Source organism: Durotheca rogersii (genome assembly GCF_024521655.1).
Source record: "Durotheca rogersii strain YMJ 92031201 chromosome Unknown GGS23scaffold_16, whole genome shotgun sequence".
Taxonomy (NCBI): domain Eukaryota; kingdom Fungi; phylum Ascomycota; class Sordariomycetes; order Xylariales; family Xylariaceae; genus Durotheca; species Durotheca rogersii.
Genome location: NW_026251247.1, coordinates 727,003 through 744,473, shown reverse-complemented (window position 1 = coordinate 744,473; position 17,471 = coordinate 727,003). Strand labels below are relative to the sequence as shown.

General features: G+C 56.4%; 4 protein-coding genes across 4 annotated transcripts; 1 reads left to right on the top strand and 3 right to left on the bottom strand.

Moving 5' to 3' along the window:
- Positions 1-160: 160 nt before the first annotated feature.
- GGS23DRAFT_136123 (uncharacterized protein) lies at positions 161-4,413 on the bottom strand. The gene is made up of 2 exons (XM_051511215.1): positions 3,953-4,413; positions 161-3,888 (listed from the first exon to the last, which is right to left on the bottom strand). The coding sequence occupies exons 1-2, from the start codon at positions 4,057-4,059 to the stop codon at positions 390-392; spliced, it is 3,606 nt and encodes a 1,201-aa protein (XP_051370578.1). The 5' UTR covers positions 4,060-4,413; the 3' UTR covers positions 161-389.
- Positions 4,414-7,591: 3,178 nt separating this feature from the next.
- GGS23DRAFT_606088 (glycoside hydrolase family 15 protein) lies at positions 7,592-10,412 on the top strand (the record flags this gene model as incomplete). Its single annotated transcript, XM_051519863.1, has 8 exons — positions 7,592-7,721; positions 8,034-8,348; positions 8,402-8,909; positions 9,005-9,372; positions 9,458-9,481; positions 9,537-9,719; positions 9,842-10,054; positions 10,141-10,412. 8 exons carry the CDS (start codon positions 7,592-7,594, stop codon positions 10,410-10,412), a joined length of 2,013 nt encoding a protein of 670 aa, XP_051370577.1.
- A 332-nt stretch (positions 10,413-10,744) lies between these two features.
- Positions 10,745-13,074, bottom strand: GGS23DRAFT_575309 (glycoside hydrolase family 5 protein). Its single transcript, XM_051516794.1, has one exon. It carries the CDS (start codon positions 12,719-12,721, stop codon positions 11,405-11,407), a length of 1,317 nt encoding a protein of 438 aa, XP_051370576.1. The 5' UTR covers positions 12,722-13,074; the 3' UTR covers positions 10,745-11,404.
- A 615-nt stretch (positions 13,075-13,689) lies between these two features.
- On the bottom strand, positions 13,690-16,114 carry GGS23DRAFT_135891 (uncharacterized protein). The gene is made up of 4 exons (XM_051511213.1): positions 15,669-16,114; positions 15,377-15,615; positions 14,540-15,310; positions 13,690-14,482 (listed from the first exon to the last, which is right to left on the bottom strand). The coding sequence occupies exons 1-4, from the start codon at positions 15,751-15,753 to the stop codon at positions 13,952-13,954; spliced, it is 1,626 nt and encodes a 541-aa protein (XP_051370575.1). The 5' UTR covers positions 15,754-16,114; the 3' UTR covers positions 13,690-13,951.
- Positions 16,115-17,471: the final 1,357 nt, after the last annotated feature.

Below are 17,471 nucleotides of genomic sequence, written 5' to 3'. Positions count from 1 at the left end.
ACCGATACGTCTCTCCACAGTCCCACTATCGCTCCGTCCCGTCCTCCCGACTCTCGATTTCCGGATAGATCGCCAACGATGACAACGATAGCGATGGCTATGCTTTGTAGATGGTAGACAAAAAAATAGTACCTGGTAGGATAAGTACCTAGGCAAGGTAGAGATCATCTAGCCTCGCGGGAACGCGCGCGCGCATTACCTTCCGCCGTTCCAGCCCTTCCTTTTCCTCCGTGATCCGGTTATCCAAAACCACGAGCTGTTGAAGACGCACAGAGAGAAAAGAAAAAAAAACAGATCCAACCCCCGTTTAAGCTTATGTTCCCCCCGAGAGACAGATCTAAAAATAAAAATGGTCAGGGCTCCATAGCATGCTTCCTTTTTCGTACGCGCTACATCACGATGCACTTCTTCTCCTTGGTCTGGCCCTTGGGAGCCGACGACATAGAAGCCCACGTTACGTCCGTCCATCCGCCGTCGGCCTCCTTGTTTTTGTCCTTCCTGCGCCCCGTCCACCCGCGGAGCTTGGCGTCCCGTATGTTCTTCAGAGCACCCCTGCGGGCGCGGCTCTGCCGGCGGTTGAGACTAGTGTGATGTCGTAAGGACGTCGAGTTGAGCTGGGACGTGGGCCGCGAGTTGCTATTGCCATCGTCGTTGTTCTGTGGCTCCCCGTTGGAAGCTCTGGAGACGGCTTCGAGCCGTTCGACGGTAGGTCGCAAGTGAGCTCCAGACGCCGGTCGAGGGTGGCGAGGAATCGGCGCGTGCAGCACCGTCTCCGGGGGGGATTCACACGTGTTTGAGTCGTCGCGAATGTCAAACCCGCCTGTAACACCCTTCGGCGTGCTAATGATAAGCGGCTCTGAGGGGGCCGGCGCCGGAGTTTGTCCCTGAGGAACCCCGCCATATCGCTGAGGCTCTGGGGTTTGAGCCGCACGGCTACCCACGTGTATGCGGGGGTAGTGGAAGTTGCTTGACGCGGGACGGGGCACGCCATAACTATCCTTTCTGCTGTGTAGACCTGCTGTATGTTCCAGGCTTGGTACTGGAGGCAAAGCTGCTGCTATGATATCCTCGTTTTTTTGTCCCGTCGCTGGCGCGGAATGAGGGTAACCACTAAGCGAGGCTGACGAGGCCTGGCCAGATGGCGGCTGAATCCTTGGCCAAGTCCGGGCGTTTGGAAGTTTATGCGAGACTGAGGTAGGATCGGCTCGCCTGTTGCCCTCTTTCGGAACACTTCTCGAGGGCGATGGCGTGCTAGGATCAGAAGCGCGTGAGTTAGCTGAGGTCGGGCGAGAGTTGCCGGTAGTATGATGTGATCTAGAAGAGGCCGGTGTATTCTCGAGGGCTGGCGACTGTGTCCTATAGGATGGTTGGTGTAGACTTCGTCTTTCTGGCGTGATTTCCTGTACTGTCTGACTATCGGAAGCGTCTGGGCTCGGAGCTCGTGAAGGCGACTCGACTGGAGACACATCGTAAAGGTCCTCCTCCTCGTCCTGTGGCAGGTCCTCTTGAGTGAAATACGGCGTCGACAAAGGCCTGCGTACCTGCCTTGCTGCGAGTGAGACAGGCCTATTACGACTCGTACCCTCGCTTGCAAGACGTGGCTGCGGAGTACGGGGGATCCAGGTCATACGCGATGTCCTTTCTGGTGTAGGTGTGTGGAGCCGAGATAACTCTGGACGGCCGGACCTTGATGTCGGTGGCATTGCTCGCGGAAGTAGCGGCAGTGGTGGGATCGGCGGGACTGGCGGAATGCGTGGAAGAGGAGGGACCGGAGGGATAGCGTAATTACTACTTGACGCAAGCCCGATACCGGGAATTACAGAATGGCGCAAGAAGGCGGGCAGATCGCCGGGATCATCCTTAGCATAAGGTGGGGGGGGAGGCACCCAGTTATCGGCATCGCTCTCGTGCGGATGCTCTGCTCTCCCATCGGCACGTCTGTACTCGACTGGGCCAGCCACGGCCGGTTGCGGGTTGCGCCGGCGATTTACGGCAGCAGCTGTGGCGGCACGACGTAACGTTGTACCAGACCGCGGGTTGGCGTGAGCATACGGAGCATCGAGAGCCTCTTGAGCCTCCTCTAGAGAGACATCTCCCGGATCCTCGGGGTTCGCGACGTGAGAACCAGTGCGCGCCGTCATCATAGGTCGCGGCACTAAAGGGTCTTCCAGGTCGCCGTCGCGAGAAGTTGAAGGCCGCAGTAGGGCATCCACTTGACGAGCCGTAGTTGTCGCGACAGAGATTACACTACTGCGGTTCCCTCTCCGCTGCGCCACTGTTCTTCGTCTGACGATGGCGACCTCCGTGTCGATATCGCGATGTTCTTCCTCGAGCACCTCGGGTTCCTTTGTGCCGATCTCAATGACGATCTCAGTCTCGTCGCCATTCACGGGACCATAATCGAAATCGAGAATCGCAATTCTTCCCCCGTCCACGAAGTCGATACCTTCCTCCTCGGTTACAAGCCTACCCGGCATGATACCGCGTGCGGCAACAATCAGGCGTTGCTCCAGCGGTGTCTCGCCGAACCCGGAAACCCATTTTACCATGCTCACGCCAGTTAATTCGCCAACCTTGCGTCCGCTTACAAACGTATTGCGGAACTTGTCGCACAGGATTTGCCATTGGGGAACTCGGCCGCTTTTCGCTTCCGCTGCTCGATGGGGGGAGCGCGCTGAGATTCCGCTGTTCCTACGGCTCAGCGCGGACGTAACATTCGGATCGGGCGTCGCGTGATTGCCCTCTGGAACAGCCTCCAGATCTTCGGGTATACCGTACACCCAGATATCCTTCCCTTCGAATCCGGCCGAGACGAGGTCCCCTTGGTAGCTAGCGGCCGGGATGGTACAAGGCAACAAAGGCACAGGCGATGATTCGGTAGGAACGGGTCCCGTAAAATAAGTAGTTCCGTTTCGGAGATCATCAATCCGCACGGCGCGGAAGGTCTCGAAGCTTCTATCATACGTGAAGGTCCAGGTTGCCTCCATGGAACTCGACTCCTGCAGCAGGACAGCATGGCTACAATCGCGGCTCGTGTTCGGGAAGAGGATGGAAGTAGTCCATAAAGCACTGATGTTGCTCTCTTCGGACATCTGGTTGCCGGGGTCGTAGTATGGAGCGGTCAAAATTACAGTGTTGGGTATGTGGGACGTAGTCGTCGTCCCCAGCAACTGCGTCCCGTCGAACGAGAAGGCGAGAGAGTCGACACCGTCACATTTGACTGCCCTTCGATCGGTGGGGAGGGCGCCGGGACCCACCGATGACACCTCGATACCGCCTTCGTATGCGGCGGCTAGAACACTACCACATGGCGACAGCGCGATCGCGCGGGGAGCGTGGTCGAGAATGAGAGACCGTGTCCGGCGAGGCGGGACCGCAGTCAAGTCGTATAAGTCGACCTGCATGTCAGTAGACAGGACGGCAAGAAGACTACCGTCGTCCAAGATGCAAGCAGATGCGGGACGGCGCAGGATCTTAAACTCTCGCTTGACGGCCAACGTAGGTTCGCGAGCATCGAGGACGACTATTCGCGAAGAATTATAGGCCAGGAGGTGATGGCCCTTCGGGGAGGGGCTGAACTGCAATCCCTCGCCACCGGGAGCTGAGGAGGAACCGATGCAATTCGAGATAAGCTTGATCGTCGTGGTTTTCGGGCGCAGGTAGGCGTCGAAGAGATTCCGCTTCACCTCGCAGGCGAACAGACGCCGTAACCTAGGCAGGTCGTCCTCGGCGACAGTCGCGCCGGGCGCAGCGCTATGGCTGGCAGCGTAAGAATCGCATCGCGAGAGGTGGTACGCGTAGAGATCGGCCTGCTGGGAGATGCGTCTCCATTTCGTATTTAATAGGACGAGGGACGCGAAGGAGTTAGGGTCGACCAATTGCAGTATTCTACAGCGAAAATGTGTCAATTAACATGTGCTCGGCGAGACGGGTATTGCCATACGGGACCTACTGCAGGATGATCTCGTTCGGGAGCCGCTCAAAAGCCGAGAGCGTGTGCTCGTCGGCAGACGTAGCAGCGGGCTCGACGTCCACACCAGACGGCTCGGGCGAAGACATGACAGAGAAGTCGAAGCGGCCAGCCACGAAAGAGAGGGAGAGAGAGCTGGCGAGACCTAGATCGAAGGGAGACGACCACGATATCTTGGGATAGAAGGGGGGCGGTGCTAGGCCATTATTCCACGGAGGTTTCTACTCGCGAGATCGCATCGACTCGTACGAAGAGATAAGGGGGGCAGGCGCTTTCGGCTGGGAGTGTCGCAGCGATGTGTCTCGTCGGAACACACGTCGTCGCACAACTCGAAGACGAGTATCGGAGGGGCGAGCTGATGTAGTAAGAAGAGGGGGGTTGCGATAAAGAAGACGAAGGTGACGCGGCAGATTGACGCTGGGGTTAGTTAGGATATGTATATTAGAGGCGTTGTAGCGTATCGTCTACTCATATGCTGTATGACTGTGATAGGCCACGAGGGACGTTTCAATACCGTACCTCGATGTACATGCATGTACATACCAACCAGGCTGGGGGGCGGAGCCAGACCCATACATTACCTACCTACCTCCTACCTAGTTACATTGCATAGAGGCAGGTAGGTACCTCCTGCATCAGATGCATCTACACGTACATAGGTAGGTACACAATACTTTCTAGGCCCCCCCCTTGAGGCAAGGATAGGAGGCACCTAGGCCTACCTACCATGTACCTAGATACCGTGCGTAGGTTGACATCTGGGCGTGTCCTGGGGGATTGTCCAGGCACGGCAGCCCGCCTATCACAGATGGCAGGCCAGCCCCACTCCATCCAGCCGTCCAGCGGGTCAGTCCAGGCCAGGAAAACGCCGTAATTCCACCTGCATGCATGTGCCAGGTGCCAGCTTATAGTATGTAGGTATACATACCTCCTATATGAGTACGTCAGGTACGCAAGGCAGGCCACCGCACCCCCAAACCCCATCGTCGATGTGCCGCGCCTCCTCGTCGAGAACCTACCTGCCGGGCGGTTTACTCCTATCTACCTCCCTAGGTAAGCCGTCCCCAAACCGAGGCTGAAACTCGGCTCTGCACGTTACCTACGCATGGGGCGTAGAGAGACCTGGCGCACAACCGCGTGCTGACGCTGCTTGCGTTTTCCTCGGCAGAAAAGTAGCCAGAAAGGACGAATAGCGCATGCGAGTGTGCTTACTGCCCGCCTAGGCACCTATGTAGGTGGGCAGCTGTCTTCAGCATTGCAGGAAAGCCAGAGAGGGTCTTTCTTCGCGAAAAGGTCAGGCTGAGAGTGTCCAACCGATCTTAGGTCGCACACTCGCAGCAAATCCAATCACCTATATCAGGAACATGTGCAGGTGGTATATCTGCTGAGCAGGGGAGGGGCGCGAGAGGTGCCACCTAACGTATTGGTGAGGCGTTTAGGAGGCAGGTATTTCCGCCGGGTTGGGATGGCCGGATATTGGGTATTATAGGGGTGCGCGGCGAGAGTCAAGGCACGCTGGCCTCCTACCTGTTACGTCCCGACACGAGTGGCAGGGTAGGGTTACCTCCGCTAGCTGCCATCAACGTCTGTATATATAGTGTTGATATATTTTATATTTAAGGTTATACCATTAGCAATCCGAATGGACTCTAGCGGCGTCCGATGTTTCTCTCCTGCGTTTAGCATCGATATCCCTTCGCTCACCACTTACTACTACGTACGTTTCTCTCCTCTCCTTGTCGGCTTGCCTAGAACCAGACGGAGCCAGACGAAACCAGCCAATCCCCGCCGGGCTGCGGTAGTGCCGTAGTCGTGCGCGAAGTAGGCATGTCAGAATCAAGCGAGGATCCTACGAGAGACTAAGTACGATCCAGCCAACCGCCGGCTCCCCAAGATGACAGCTTCGTGCTATTTTTGGTCTCGACGTTACTCTGTATGTATGCCTGCCTCCTAGCTAATATACGGATGGCGAGTGGAGGGATGGCTATCCACCTCATGGTCCCCTCCCTTCAAAAGATGCCAAGGAGCCGTATTACAGACGCTCTGCTGCTAGCTGGATACAGGTACGTACGTACGCTTTCCGCGTGCGCCGAGAAAGAAGTATATATAAGCTACCTCCTACCCAGGTACCTCCTAGGTACCTACCTACCTACACCAGAACTGAAGCCCCGTCTTCTCCCTCCCCATCGCCGTCTCCATCCCCACCTCCCCTCTCCATCCCCACCTCCTCATCCCTGGCCACCACCTCTCTCCTCCTCCCTCATCACACCGAAACAGAAAACTACCCAGATATAAAAAAAAAATATATATATATATATATAAATAAAAATAAAAAAACACTCCGAGTGTAAGATCACCCTAGGGTTACTTGTATACCACCTCAAATGTGCGTCGAAGTTACCTTGCAGAATATTTCCCCTTTCAGAACTGGAAATCTTGAGGAAGACGGCTTCTGGCTTCGACACCTGCCCATATCGTTACCCCTATCGTGGTTATCACCAGCCCTTTACATGAGCCCGCACCAAGGCCTTCGTCGGCAGACACTTCTCTCGATCCCGGCAACATCTCGCCCAAGATGCCCCCTATCTGAGCCGAGCACGTCCAAGCGCATCCACCATCTCAACCTACACACGCTAGACTACATAATGTAGGTAATGCATATCCGTACGAACGAAACAAGCTCTTAAGCGACGATGTCACCCGGGCCGCGCTGTAATACGACGAGGTTCACTATCCATGAAACCGTCTTTACCGGATCCAGGCGACGCATACCTATACTTCGGCTGAACCGCCTATGCACGTCGTAGGGGGGTCGGAAGACGCGAAGGGAGAAAGAGGCAGCTCGTCGAGGCCGCACGACAGCTATCTCCAACAACAAAAAGACTTAGTAAGCCAATGAGGTAGCCTTGAGCACCGCGGTGCCGGCCCGGGTCCGGGCCTATAGGGTATGAGGCACAAGGCATGTGTATTCTCGGGTCGGACATCGTATCACGTTGTTCCACTTCGCCACGACGGCACACGACGGCACCCACCTCGTTGTTGCGACACATGTAGAGGTGTCGGTGTATGGGGTCTGCCGTTGTGCCCACCCTCACGTCTACATGGACATCGTCAGATTGCATACGCCACCCTACAGGTTACATATGCCTATCTAATGCCGATAAGGGTCTACAACTAGACGGATACGTAGATGGATGCTAAGATGGGTCCTCTGAGGGGTGCAGTTAGCCGATTTTAGGGATCGTGAGTCAGCTTCATGAGCTTCAATTCTCTTAGGTGCCCCTCATCCCCTCCGAGCGGTCCGCCTGCCCAATGATGTCAAGACTATGGGCACACCTGGAGAACTCTGCGACCCAACGCCATCGTCGTCAGAGGCCAGCCACGATATCAACGGGTGCTAGCCGGAGCATTTTGAGTTAGGTTGGCCAGGCCGACTATACCTGCGATGATAAGACTTGACTAGTCTGCCGGCTCGCGTGTCCACCTGCTTGTCCATCCGTGTTCTTCTTCGTCCTGTTGCTACTACCTACGTTCGTGGGACAGGAAAAGAGGCATCTCAGAAAAGCTTGCAGTCTCCTCTTCCTCATATATTGGCGAGAGAAAGTGCCATTTCTCTTCAATATGACTACGGCTAAGTGCAATACCCTCAGCGTCTCTACGAGAGACGTTGTAGGTTACCTTCCCATTGAGAACTACGGCATCATCGGAAACATGAGGACGTGCGCATTGGCGAGCATGGATGGCAGTATAGGTCCGTAAAGAAGCCTCTCCTCGTACCCGGGTTGGGAGTTGCACACCCAAAACAGCTAACAAGAGAACACGGGGTCCTGGTTAGATTTCATGTGCTGGTAGGTTGTTCTCCGTTCCTAGTCTGTCCGTCCAGACCGTCTACCCATCGCCGGGTTTCGTCCCCTTACTCGGTACTCTCCAAAGGCAGTTGATCACTGTGATGAGAGAGAGCAAGGCTCTTATCTAGAACCGAACCCACTCTAGTTCGGCTAGGGAGGCGGGAACGTAGATGCTGCTCTTGTATGTACGTGAACTAAGCCTGATCATAGGCCAGACTTTGACTCCCCATCCGTATTCTGCCGCCTCCTCGATAAGGACAAGGGTGGCTACTTCAGCATCGCCCCTCCCAAACCTACGTCCTACACGACCAAGCAGCAGTATCTTCCGTCCGCGGCTATTCTGCAGACACGTTACATCAACGAAGATGGCGTCGTTGACGTCGTCGATTTCTTCCCGCGCCCGAAAACGGCCAAAGTCCTGTCCACGAAGCACAAGCACAACGCGTACCGCGAGACCAAGAGCGTATACGAGGAGCTGAAGAAGTGGCTCGTACGCCGGGTCGAGTGTATACGCGGCCGGATGTCCCTAGGTATGCTGTCCCGTACGCCGAAAATGATTGACCGGCCGCTGAGATATTTAAAGACGTCGACGTCTTCCCAGCTTTCGACTATGCCAGAGAGCCTCATGCTACCACCATACTTCAGAATGCCTGCACAACGGAGGGTCTCCAGAGTAAAACCGTCACGTTCCATAGCAAGAGCCTGAAGCTGCAGCTCGATGTGACGATCGACTGCGGCGGCCGAGAATCGGCCCCGAGTCTCGTCTTCAAGAAGGTACAGAAAGATTCCATGATGGGCGAGGGCGTGGCCGCCAGCTTCGTCCTCCGGGAAGGACAGGCGATTTCCTTCGTGATCCGGGAGGACATACCAAACCACGTGACGGAAAACATTACGAGCTCCATTCTCGACAGCCAACAGCACGACACGCAGACCTACTGGCTGAACTGGCTCTCCAAGAGCAGTTACAAGGGTGCCTGGCGCGAGGTGATCATGAGGAGCCTCATGATACTCAAGATGTTGACATACGAACCCACGGGGGCCATAGTGGCAGCTCCCACTTTTTCAATCCCCGAAGCCATCGGTGGTGTAAGGTATGTCTAACTCCCCCCTTCCTCGAACCCTTTTATCCTTATCGAGTTTCGAAAGGGATGTACCAATAACGAGCTGTGCCCACGCGGACATGTAGAAACTGGGACTACCGCTTCTCCTGGGTCCGTGACTCCAGCTTCACCATCTACATCCTCCTGCGCATGGGCTTCACGGACGAGGCGGACGCGTACATGGAGTTCATCAGCGACCAGGTCCGGAAGGCTACGCAGGCGGGCGGCGACCTGCCGATCATGTTTACCATCAGGGGGGACACGGAAATACCTGAGGAGGAGCTCAACCACCTAGACGGGTACCGGGGCAGCAAGCCCGTCCGCATAGGGAATGGGGCGGCGTTCCATAAGCAGTTCGATATCTACGGCGAACTGATGGACGCCATATACCTCTACAACAAGTACGGGAAGCCTATCTCGTGGGATACCTGGGTCTCCGTCCGCAAGATGCTTGGTAGGTCTTCACCATCTCCAGCGGGATCCAAAAAAGACCCGGAAGGGGGGGGGGGGGGGAACAGTTTTTGGCTAATCTCGGACAGACCACGTCCTGACCATACTTGACCGTACGTGAGCTACTGCCGCCACAGGAACCGATCTGCTAACGGGGCGGCCTCGTAGAGCCGGATATGTCTATATGGGAAGTCCGCAATAATAAGCAGCACTTTGTGTACTCAAAGGTGATGCTCTGGGTGGCGTTTGACCGCGGTCTCCGCCTCGCCGAGAAGAGATGTCTGCCCTGCCCGAACCGGCAGAAGTGGCTGGACGCGCGGGACGGCATCTACGAAGAAGTGATGGAAAAAGGTCAGCAAACCCTCATTCTTTTTCTTTTCTCTCCTGCCTATAACCTATATGCGAATATATGCACCCGCGCAACGCAAGACGCCACGGCAACCGCTAAACATGGACGGCGAGTGGCCGCGCAGGGTACAACATGGAGATGGACAGCTTCGTCCAGAGCTACGAGAACAACACGATGATCGACTCGTCGATCCTGGTCGCGCCGCTAGTCTTCTTTATCCCGCCCAACGACCCGCGCTTCCTCAACACGGTCGACCGGATTCTCCTGCCGCCAGACAAGGGCGGGCTCACGAGCGCCGGCCTCGTCTACCGCTACAACACTGAATTATCGCAGGACGGTACGTCTGTCGCTCCGGCCCCTTCCCCCCCCCTCCCCCACAAAAAAAGCATCGCTAACCTCCCACGTACCGCACACTCGAAACAGGCGTCGGCGGGCACGAGGGCGCCTTCAGCATGTGCACGTTCTGGCTGGTGGAGGCGCTGACGCGCGCGTCGGCGTACGAGCCGGGGTACCTGGGGCGGGCGGTCAACCTGTTCGAGAACGTGCTCGGGTTCTCGAACCACCTGTCCATGTTCTCGGAGGAGATCGCGCGCTCCGGCGAGCAGCTCGGCAACACGCCGCAGGCCTTCTCCCACCTCGCGCTCGTCAGCGCCGCCTTCAACCTCGACCGCGCCCGCTCCTTCGCCCGCAAGTGAGGAGGAGCAGGGCCACGGCGGGGATGGGAGAGGAGGAGGTGGCGGAGAGAGAGGCTGAGGCTGAGGCTGGGTGCTGGGTGCTGGGTGCTGCGGCAAGCGAGCGGAGTCGTAGGGTATGAGGGCCGGATCCGGGGGAGGGCGTAGGATACACAAGTACTCACGTAAGTATATACGCATGTCCGCGTATGTATAGGTATACTTGTATATAAGACTCTGTACACGGCCCTCGCTACAGCTACATCGTATAACCTACCTGCCTTCTCGTACACGCTGATTATCGACCTGCCACCTAGGAGTATCCCTCGCCCGTCAAGGCGTAGTCGGAGGAAAGGCTATAGAGCCCCCCCCCCCCCCTTTCTTCCCCTGTGCTCCTCCTCATCCCCCTTTCCCACAGTGCCCCTGACGAGCCCGTGCAATCCAGTTCGTCCGTCATTGAGTGGCTGCGGCGCAGCGTGGCGCCGCTATGGGCACTCACACATGTCATACGGGCCGCGCCCAAAGCAGGGAAGAAGCCTATCTTCCGACTCCTTGCTACAGAGGCCATGCTACGTACGCCAGCAGCCACGCCCGCATGCTTTCACTGTCTTGGCTTAAAACCAATAATACCAACAACAACACGGTAGTGACGTGCCGACTTCTAACCTGCGAGGAGGAACACGAGGCCGCTCCTGGGGATGGAGGATTGAACTCGACTGACTGACGCCATCGATCTCGACCGGGACGGTCGGCGCCTGTCCGGTCTGTCTGTCTGCTATTCGTAGCTGATATATGCAACGCTTCTAGAGCCTACACCGCCCCCAATAATATATATATATATATAACTCGCCCGTAACGACTGTGTAACGTTTCGCTCCTCTGCCCCCCTTTTATCCGTTTCCTTTCTCTTCCCTTCCCAGTGGTATTTCCGGTCCGCGACGAATCCGTGCGTATTCACCAAAAGAAAGAAAAAAAAAAAACGCTGAAATCTTCGAGAAAGTTCTTTTTTTCCCCCTTCATAATCCGTCCCTATCCGTCTCCTGCTCGTAGCCGTCGTCGTCGTCGTCGTCGTCGCCGTAGTCGCCGCCGCCGTCGCTATGGCCGGCGATCAGCTCCGACATGTCGCGCATGCGGTAGTCGAGAATGGTCGTGACCCAGTCGTCCTTGACGAGCGAGTACGTCTCCGGCTCGTTGCCCTTGGGCTTGCGCGGGTTGATGGCCCAGTACCCGAAGTCGGCGTCGAGCAGCTTCAGGTACCGCAGCAGGTTGCGCCAGTAGTTGGCGTCTCCGACGCCCGGGTGGCGCGGCGCCCCGAACTCGCCCACCCACACCGGCGCCACGTTGCCCTCGACGAGGTACGCCCAGTTCTTGCGCATAGATTGAACGAAGGAAGCGTAGCTGCGCTTCGCGTACCGGCCCTCCCGGCTCCCCCAGCCGGACCACGCGTACACGTGCGACGAGTACACGACCCGGTCGGCGACGTCGAGCCTCACCGGCCGATCCCGCACCCCTTTCAAGTCGTTTCCCGACTCGGTCCCGCCGACGACGATGAGCCAATGGGGATTCATCTTCAACAGCCGGTTTCCGCACTTCTCAGCCGCCGTCGCCCAGCGACTCCACGGCATGGTACCCCAGGCGCCACGCACCTCGTTCCGGAGGTCCGCGCCGATGACCCTCGGGTTGTCCGCGAGGGGCGCCATGATGGTCTCCCAGTGCTGTATCCACTCCTCTTCCGTCTGCGATACCCTGCATAGGGGTCCGAGGTAGTCGTTGGCCCAGCCAGCGTCGCACGGGTCGGCGCCGCAGCACCACGTCGCGCTCGTGATGTGGTTGTTGAGGATGACAGCAATGCCCGCGTCGGTCAATGCCTCGACGACAGCTTGGAATATGTCGAGGGCACGCAGGCCCATAAGGTCGGGATTTGCGATGAGGAGGTGGGGGAGGATGTGAGGGTTGCGGATGACCATTTCGTCCGAGTAGGGCAGCCGCACGCTGTTGAAGCCCAACGTCCGAATGGTGGCCGCGATGACGGAGCGGTGCTGTATCTCGAGACCGCCCGGGATGAAGAGCTCGTCGCTTGCGCCGTACCAGTTGACGCTGGCGAGCTTAAAGCGACGCCCGGTAGCATCGACGACGTTCCGGCCTTCAGTCCGTAGGGGAAGTGTGTAGTTCGCGATGCCAGACGCTTCCCGGAACGGCGGGAGGGGCCGTTGGCTAAAGAGACGGTCACCGGCGTCAGGCGCCCATGGCTTGTGGAGGGCGGCCTCGGCTTTCCACAGGTAATGGAAATAGCCGCCGAGGAAGAGAATTGCACAGAGTAGTATCGAGTACATTGCGGATTCTTGGGTCTGTATGCGTTCGAGCAAGCGGCGCCAGCGCTAGCGGGATCGGGACCTTCGGGTGTCGGGATACCAGCGATCAGAGGTAGCGTTGAGGAAACCTGGTCTCAAGCACTTCGGAACGAGACACGACAACTACCATGAATAACGATGTCACGGATCCCATTGTAGCCTCGTTGGCACCAGAGCTCCTAAGTCAGCGGGTAAAATGATGCGTGGGCTGTTGTTGTTGGGGGGGGGGGGCCGATTTCATCAAGGTGAGGTGGGAATTATATACGTTAGATGTTGAGCCGGAGCCGGGTCGAGACTTACGAAGTCGAAGATTCCCTGCCAGCCGCCGTCTCGACCCTGAGCGGTTTCCGCAGTGACGCGCAGATCCACATACTTACAGGTACCTACCTTGTATCGATTAGACGTCTCTATTCCAGTTACGTAATCATCCGCCTGCCGGCAACAGGCGGCAGCCAAGGGGCAAAGGAGGTGTGATTCTACTACCTATAGCTTAATATAGGTAGGTACCTACTTGAGGCAGGTATTGACATCGTCGGCCACTTACCTACCTCCTAACCTCCTTACTACCTCTCTACCTAGGTAAGGTAGGCAGGCAAATGCATAAGATCGAGCTTCGCCGGGCCATCTACCATCGCGGGCTCGGCTCTATCCTCCTACGTAGCACGGGTACCCGCAACAAGGGTAGGTAAGGGGTTGTACATCCAACCAACCTAAGACAATATCCCTATTGTGAAAAGGAGGGGAGATATAGCTATCACACCCCCTTTTACCACGTATATGCGTTAATTTTGTAAGCCTAAAGCGACTTCTCACGGCCTCGACGCCCGTGCGGGTATATTAACATCGGCCACTTCTCAGCGTTTCAGCCGTGGTCTTCTTCTTTCCGGTCACAAGTAGTAGTCTTCGTCCATCGTGAGACATTCATTCCTCTCTCTCCCAGAGTGGTTTCCTCCCATCCCTAGATTCCCAGCGCGTCGCCTGCAGCCCGTTGTGATCGAGCACGCGTCTTCCCGTAGTATAGCCTTTTTTTTAACCTAGTTTACACAAAATTCCGCCGATTTCCGAGGACGCCACGCTTGAAGCCCGAACCCACCATCCGCCCAGGGCGCAATGCTGCCAAGATATGGTTTTCTGAAGACGAGAGAGAAAGAGGGCACGGGGTTGTTGTGGCGGGTAAGCAACCCGCGTGCTGGTATAAAACATATACATAACTCAAATGAAAACGTGGCTGCGACCGTGACCGGGTACTCCCGGCTGGTTACGTGGTGACCCCGGTGCCCTGTATTGTGCCTCCTCTTCCTGGCCTATCCTATTCATCCCTAAGGGGTTGATGCCATCGTAGTCTTCCGAGCGCGATGGCGAGTGTGGCGGCGGGGAGAAAGTTGGCCGCGGGTGGGACGGCATCGTATCCCACTGGAGCTGCTGCGGCGGCCTGGGTGAAGAGAAGGATCGCTGGTGGGGTTGGTACCGCGCCGCCTGAGGTCCGAAGTAATCGGGTGTCTGTCGGCCGTCTCGTGTGGTCGGCGACTTCGCCGCGCTAATTGGTGTTAGCACCGTGTCTGCCCCCCCGGAATCGCGAGACAACATTTCATAAGATCTGGAATCCTGCTTGATATCCATTCGCGCATCTACAGACACGAACTCCTTCTTTCCCGGAAGGCCGACGAGCGGGCCGATCAATTCGATCCAGCCGGTAACCATCGACCAGCGACCCAGGAGCACGAGCAGCCAAATACCGTTCATCTGGTCTCAACATTAGTTTCCAAGCACAACGCGGTCACTCGGCACCAGCCTACTCACGGCCAACAGTACTAGAACCGCCATCACGGTCGGCAAGTTAACGACCAAGTCCTCCGTCTTGTCCAAGCATTTGTTCTTGTCGCCGTTGGACGCCACGAGGCAGGCTACCCACGCCAGGGCCTTGTTCGGGTTCGTCTTGACGGACTGTACGGTATTGTCCATGAAGACGAAGATGACGGCAAAGAAGATCACGTCGGCAATGATGACCAGCACGATTACGATACCGCGCCACTGAAGTTGAATCACCCGTCGCACCCGTCGATACGCCTGGCGAGGAGTCATGGTGCGAATACTGTTGGAGTACGAAGGCATGCCAGAGCCCTCGGTCGTGGTGCTGTTGTCGCCCAGAGATGCGAGATAGACCTTGATACAATATCCAAAGGTGGCGAATTGTATGATGACGGTGAGTCCGGCAAAGACCAAGAGTGGTATCCAGAAATCGGCCAAGCTGTTCTCGTGGTTGATGTGACATGTCGCGCCGAACCGGAAGGAAACCCCGCTGAAGACGAGCAGAACGACGAGGCCGATGATGGGGACCCCCCAGCCGAGGACTTGGGAAAAGAGCATGTAATTTCGGCCTACGACCAATTGCCAGCAGATCTGAAGATGCAGAGAAAGCGCCCTCAGAAAAATCCACATGATACCAGCCCAGCCTCCGGCGAGCAAGAAAGACCCCGAGGCCGCGCACACCGAGCTCGTATCCATTCCATGTGGAGTTATCTGGTTAAAGCATTGGTCTGGTTTCGCCGCCAAGGGGATGATGAAGCCCAGCTGTCGTTCCGTTAGATTCATTATCATTCACGCAGTGTTCGTTCTCCTAGCGGGAGATGGACTCACATTCATCAAAACAACAGCGCATGTGAGACTGATGCTTAGATAGTGACGATGAGTCTTCTCGACAGGGAGCACGATCCATGATATTAACAAGAAACCACAGCAGACCATACCGACAACATTAACCCAGTTTGCAGCCGTCGTTGCTGTTGTGAAGTTATCCGCATAGGCCCAATCCGTCATAGGGCATGGTACACAACAGCTCAAGGGCCCGACAGGCGCGCAGAGTCGGCCCTCCACGTCTAGAATGCGATTAGAAGCAACTTCATAAGGCGGCCGTCACCAGCACACTTACGTCCGCCCTCTGCGGGAAACGAGAGCTCGCTGAAAAACGGTGCGGGGCACCCGCCTCGTAAGGCTTCTATCGAACTGTTCGCCATACCGAGAAACGCGTACGCCGAATTCGACGGGCTAAGGGTTAGATGCAGGGCCCTGGAGGTAGATATCGGATTCTGGCAGACTAATCATGCGACGCGGCTAAGTTGGTGGCGCGAAAAATGATGTGTCTCTCGGGGCGGCTTCGACTGAGTCAAACTGGCTTCAATATTAAGACATTCGAATCTGTTCTAGACAAATGTCGTAGGGATCGAGTGGGTATCGCGTAGGGTCGGGTAAAAAAGAGAGAACACCACGGGCGAGTGGCTACCGACAAGTTCGGCCTTGCCCAATGGGTTTTTCGAGTCAACAAATCTAATAGCCTGGAAGTAAGTCTACTCGCTCGAAAGCATGCAGACTCTTCTTAGGTGGTCGCCCAACCGGTTTTCGGACTGACAGCGAGGCGGAGAGCACGATGGGTGGCGGGCGCTTCCTGTTGGATAGTGGGATTGGTGGTTCAGGTTAGGTTGTATTTCACGACCCCCACAACCTTGCGAGGGTGAAGCAATTCCCAGACACCTGAATCACAGGATGTGGCAGGGCACGAACGAACAGAGACAGGCACACACGCAGGAGAGCAAAAAAGGATCAGAAACATTGGAGTCGGCAGGGAGGGTAGGAGGGGAGGGCCATAAGTATGTAAGTGATCACACAGACGAGTTCATGGAGGGATGTACGCATGTAACGCAGCGAGAGACAGGGCTCTGGATTAGCGGCCAATCACCCACATGCGCCGGGGGCTGGAGAGGAGGACGATTCAACTCATAACGCCCTCTGGTGGTGTATGGTATACTATTAGAAACGACGGCCAAGAAGCCAGCGATATATACCCTTGGAGCTGCTGCTCCCTAGGGTCAGACCGATGTACCTCTCTGTCTCTCCCTCTCGTCGGGCCAGCTTCTTTTCGTCCTAGGACCAGCAGACCACATGGGGAAGCTAGTCCTCGCCATCTGCCAAGCACTGTGTATGCAGATGGAAGGTTACTAAACGGCTCGTTAAGTCGAACAGGGAGCCTTCGATCCACTAGGTGTCTAGATAGCCCTGCGTAGGTAAATGCCCCTGGTCTGGCCTCGACGGGGAAATCACCGTTGGACGGAAAACGGACCAATGTATAAACTTGGTTAAGCTCTCAACCGTCGCGTGTCACTTAGCGTCGGTCTTTCTCGCGAGGCCTTCGGGATCACTTCGAAGATACCTGGATCCCACTTCCCGCAGCTGGCGTGCCCCAAAAGGAGGCCATTGCGCCAGCTATAACACACGCGCCTGCGGGACTCTCGAAACTTGATTTAGGCAATGCGCTCTATGCGTGGCAAGGTTGAGCCTGGAAGCAGGAGTGGCGCCCGTGTCCATGTTTATAAGAGGTATGCAGTGTAGGAAGGGCGCGATGGGCCGTGACACGTCGTAGTAGGACAGCGATGGGAGGGAGGATCATGGAGGCGATCTTTGGGACGAATCGACAGACGTACCGAGACATCTGGGTAGAAAAATAAAGACCATGAAAATAAGAGCGGCCACATCTATCCCGTCCATGGTTGAGAAGAGGTAAGGTGGTCAGGCTGTGAGTGAATTGCATAGACCTGCATAACCTACCTTACGTATGTCGCCCTCTCATCCTTGCCTCAGCCCCACGTCCTTACGAGATATTTCACCTGGGGGGGTTAGAGGTACCCAAACCCTCGTGGCAGGTTGCGAGGTACTTTCATTTACAGTGCCTAAGGTCCAT

Coding starts and splice junctions, on each gene's coding strand:
- GGS23DRAFT_135891 (XM_051511213.1), bottom strand. CDS start 15,753: ATGGCGAACAGTTCGATAGAAGCCTTACGAGGCGGGTGCCCCGCACCG. Junction 15,616..15,668: donor GTTTCCCGCAGAGGGCGGAC/GTAAGTGTGCTG, acceptor ATCGCATTCTAG/ACGTGGAGGGCCGACTCTGC. Junction 14,483..14,539: donor CGGTTCTAGTACTGTTGGCC/GTGAGTAGGCTG, acceptor TGTTGAGACCAG/ATGAACGGTATTTGGCTGCT.
- GGS23DRAFT_575309 (XM_051516794.1), bottom strand. CDS start 12,721: ATGTACTCGATACTACTCTGTGCAATTCTCTTCCTCGGCGGCTATTTC.
- GGS23DRAFT_136123 (XM_051511215.1), bottom strand. CDS start 4,059: ATGTCTTCGCCCGAGCCGTCTGGTGTGGACGTCGAGCCCGCTGCTACG. Junction 3,889..3,952: donor CCGAACGAGATCATCCTGCA/GTAGGTCCCGTA, acceptor TTTTCGCTGTAG/AATACTGCAATTGGTCGACC.